The following is a 2,924-nucleotide window of genomic DNA, read 5'->3' on the forward strand; positions in this document are numbered from 1 at the left end:
TCCGTCGTTCTCTTAGAGAAGTAGAATATTGGATGGAGTTTTTGATCGGCTTTTCGTTGCAATAACACCGCGCCATATCCTCGAGCACTCGCGTCACAGTGTAGTTCTGTCTCGTCAGTCGGATTGTATATAGATAAAATAGGCCTCGACGTCAGCTTGTCTTTTAGTAGCTCGAATGCTTCTCTCTGTTTGGGACCAAATTGAAAAATCGCGTCTTTCTTAACTAAGTCATATAAAGGTCCAGCAATCAACGAAAAGTCTTTGATAAACTTTCTGAAGTATGACGACAAACCTAAGAAGCTTTGCACTTCTCGAGCACATGTAGGCATTGGAAAGCATTTTACTGCCGTTATTCCTGCGTTGTTTGGCTGTATTCCGTCACCCGAAATCATATAACCTAAGAATTCAATCTTCGTGTACATAAATTTACATTTATTTTGTCGCAGTTCTAGCTTATTTTCTACGAGTATTTTTAAAACATGGTCGAGTACTTCCATGTGTTCTTCAACAGTCTCGGTTGCTATCAGGAAATCGTCTATGTATACCAAAACCAATCCAGTTCTAATTAATGGTTCAAAAATTTCGTTAACATACCGCTGAAATCGTGCAGGTGCATTTTTGAGCCCGAATGGCATCTTTAAGTACTCAAATTGGCCGAAAGGCGTAATAAAGGCGGTATATTTTATACTGTCATCGTGTACATTTACGTGATGGAATCCTTCCTTCAGATCTAATGATGTGAAATAACGTTTTCCTGCTAGCGCCTCGACCTGTTCTTCAATTATCGGTAATGGATAATTTTCTCGCGCCGTAATTTTATTTAACGTACGAAAATCTATACATAACCGCGTGGTTCCGTTTTTCTTTTGCACCAATACGGTTCTTGACGCATACTCGGATACGCTAGGACGGATTATACCTCTCTTTAATAAGTCATCCAGTATCGCACGCAATTTACCTTTCTCACCTACAGTTAGTCTACTAGGCGCATGATGAAACGGTTGTTTATCCTTTATACTCAACTTTAATTCGGCTTTTATCTTTGGCTCTGTAGGCCTCTCCGCTTGCAAGTATTTCGTTTGAAACTTTTCTTTAACTTGACACCTTACCGCGTATGGCAAATCTGGACCTATATCTAACATGTCAATCGCGTTACTTACTGTTTCACTCACATCAATACTTAATATCTCGTTCGCTATATTTTTGGCCTCGCACTCTTGTGGTTGCTTATTCATCGTCAAGCCTAGCTTTTTCAACGCGTCTCTACCTACCAACGCATCACACTTCATTGTACGTTCTGGTACAATACGTAATATCACGTCCTTTGCTATCGCGTTCTCAATACGAATATTTGCTTTTACGATGCCCTGAACTTCTAGCGCGGACCCATTTATGCCTTCGTAATGCTCACTCTTTACTCGCGTTATTAAGCTGGGGGGAATAAATCTCGTCTTAATTAAACTAATTGGACATGCGGTATCTAATTGCAAATCCGCGATAAATTTACACTCCAGTTCGTCCACACTTATTTGCACTTCTGCCCGCTTGCGATATTCGTTATCACACTCACGCGACACAATCACATTGGAGATCTCCCCTTGCGATTCCTTAGGACTCGTCGCTGCCGCTGCCACAGCTGTCGTCTGCTTCTTCTTCTTGCAGTCCCGCACCAGATGATCCGTTGATCCACACTCGTAGCAGGAACCTCGTTCTCTTCTGGCCTTGTCACAATTCTTTGCAATATGTCCCTCCTTATTGCAATTGTAGCATTTGCTTCCTTGTCGTTGCTCTCCCTCCTTGGATTTCGATGGCGGTTTCTCTTCCGTCTTGTCTCTCGATCTTTCTCCGTAGCGCCCTTGCCGATTCTTGTTTTCTGGCCGCAACTTGATCTGCTCAAACGCTCTCATTAAGTCCTCCTTCGTCTTGAAGCGCTGCATTCGTGCTTGATTGCGAAGAGGAGTTTCTGGTATTCCATCGATAACACAATCAATCAATTCGTCGTCGTCGATGGATAGCTTACTCGCCAGTATCACCTTATCGTAATAGTAGTCACTGAAAGGTTCATCGGTACGCCAGTGTCTCTTCTCAAATTTCCGCCGCAGTTCTATTTTCGCCGGACGATAATCGAACATTTTTTCCATACGATCAATCAACTGAGCCACCGGTATCTCCAGGTGTTCTGATTTTGCGTGAAACCATTTCAAAGCTTTCTGTTTCAATCTCATGCCGATTAGGATGCGCGTGTGATTATCGTCTAGGTTATACGTGCCGCGTACGAGTTCTAGTTGTTTTCGCCAGTTACCAAAAGTGTCTTCCGCTCCTGAGAATTCACTGAGCAATTCCCCTAGGGCCGTAATGGAGGGGCGCGGCGTGGCAACAGTACCAACAGCACTATTGTTTCTCGTAATGGCTGCCGGCACATGTCCTGCCGCTCTGTTCCTTTCCATACTTAATTCTTCAAGCTGTCGTCTCATAAGATCGTTTTCACGTTGCATACGTTCGAGGTCTCTGGATAAGCCAGTCACTATGTCTCCGAGTCGATCGTCCTGTCCCACTGCTGCGTCTCCTTCGTCCAGTCGATCGCCCTGTCCCGCTGCCGCGTCTTCTACGTTGTCTGTCCGTTGACCTCTCTCGTTCTCCTCCGCGTCTATTCTCCTCGCGATGTTCTTCCAGGCACCGCTCGGATCGTGTGCGTAGAGTCTTCTTAATAACGTGGCTTTGTCGCCCGTTTGTACTAATTCCAGTCGCCGTAAGGTTGCTTTCAACTGCGTTACCTTAAATTGTTCGTCAGCCATTGTCATACGACTTTCTGACGATGCTGCGCGTAATTTTCTATCTTACGATGTCGACTCACGAACTCACACTTTTCGTCACCTTGACCGATCGTTAGCCCGATAGTCTAATCCCACTTCTGAAAATTGTAG

At 44.4% G+C, this 2,924-nt stretch overlaps 1 protein-coding gene across 1 annotated transcript; it reads right to left on the reverse strand.

The window, feature by feature from the left end:
• Positions 1-68: 68 nt before the first annotated feature.
• Positions 69-2,795, reverse strand: LOC105565169 (the record flags this gene model as incomplete). The annotated part of the gene is made up of 1 exon (XM_012018155.1): positions 69-2,795. A coding segment is annotated over exon 1 (2,727 nt), but the record flags the coding sequence as incomplete, so codon positions are not given.
• Between the last annotated feature and the right edge of the window lie 129 nt (positions 2,796-2,924).

This window comes from Vollenhovia emeryi, unplaced genomic scaffold, assembly GCF_000949405.1.
Source record: "Vollenhovia emeryi isolate VEMERY1.0 unplaced genomic scaffold, V.emery_V1.0 DF943652.1, whole genome shotgun sequence".
NCBI lineage: Eukaryota > Metazoa > Arthropoda > Insecta > Hymenoptera > Formicidae > Vollenhovia > Vollenhovia emeryi.